Here is a 741-nt window from a genome sequence, read left to right on the forward strand (position 1 = left end):
TGAAGGGTCACCATCGTTTGTCTCCGGGACGGAGCCCGGCAGATCACCGAGCACACGGTGGGTATTGGCTGTGGCGTGGAGTTAACAGTGACACTAGATACCGGGCTTGCCCAGTGGGCTGAGTCGGGCAAGCACGCAGAAGAGGGGGATTCCAGCGGAAGGTACGGGGGGGNGTCATGCCCCGCATTAAGGTGTCCGTGGACGAAGGCAATGAACAGATCTCCGTGGAAGGTGAGTGCAGGGGATAAAAGGAAGACATGTAAGGAACGTCGCGGAACATTTGAAGTAGAAGGTGCAGTCGGGGGCACGATTCTCCAGGCGAAACCAAGTGCTGTGGATAAGGAATCCAGGGTCCTGCCTGGTGGAGGTGGTGAGTGGTNACGCCCGGGTCTCCACGCAGCATTTCAGCTCCCGCCGGCTCTCCCGAGTCCTGGTACCGCTACGTGGCGGTTCCCGGAGCCTCCGGGGCTCCTCTCCTCCGATGCCCCCCACCCCGTCCTGCCCCCCACCTTTCTCCCCGGGGAGCAGGAGGGGTGGCCCTNAAGAAGCACTTCGTAGCGCAGAAAGTGAAGCTCTTTCGGGCCAGCGACCCGCTGCTCAGTGTCCTGATGTGGGGGGTAAACCACTCGGTAAGGGCTCGGGCTGCGGCGCGCAGTCCCTTTCCTCCTCCTCTTCCTCCTCGCTCCCCTCCTCCTTCTGCTGCAGCTGCTGCGGGGCGGGGAGCCCGAGAGGGGGCCCGGC

The 741-nt window shown here is 63.4% G+C and overlaps 1 protein-coding gene across 2 annotated transcripts in view; it reads left to right on the forward strand.

Annotated features, from left to right (window-relative positions):
* The first annotated feature begins 548 nt into the window (after window positions 1-548).
* PIP4K2A (phosphatidylinositol-5-phosphate 4-kinase type 2 alpha) overlaps window positions 549-741 on the forward strand; it is a 182203-nt gene continuing 182010 nt past the window's right edge. For both annotated transcript variants that reach the window (XM_077772485.1, XM_077772486.1), the window contains exon 1: window positions 549-629. In XM_077772485.1, coding sequence (XP_077628611.1) covers window positions 609-629 — 21 coding nt within the window. In that variant the 5' untranslated portion in view covers window positions 549-608. The remainder of the gene's footprint in view (window positions 630-741) is intronic.

Source organism: Crocuta crocuta, unplaced genomic scaffold (genome assembly GCF_008692635.1).
Source record: "Crocuta crocuta isolate KB4526 unplaced genomic scaffold, BGI_CrCroc_1.0 scaffold96, whole genome shotgun sequence".
NCBI classification, from domain to species: domain Eukaryota; kingdom Metazoa; phylum Chordata; class Mammalia; order Carnivora; family Hyaenidae; genus Crocuta; species Crocuta crocuta.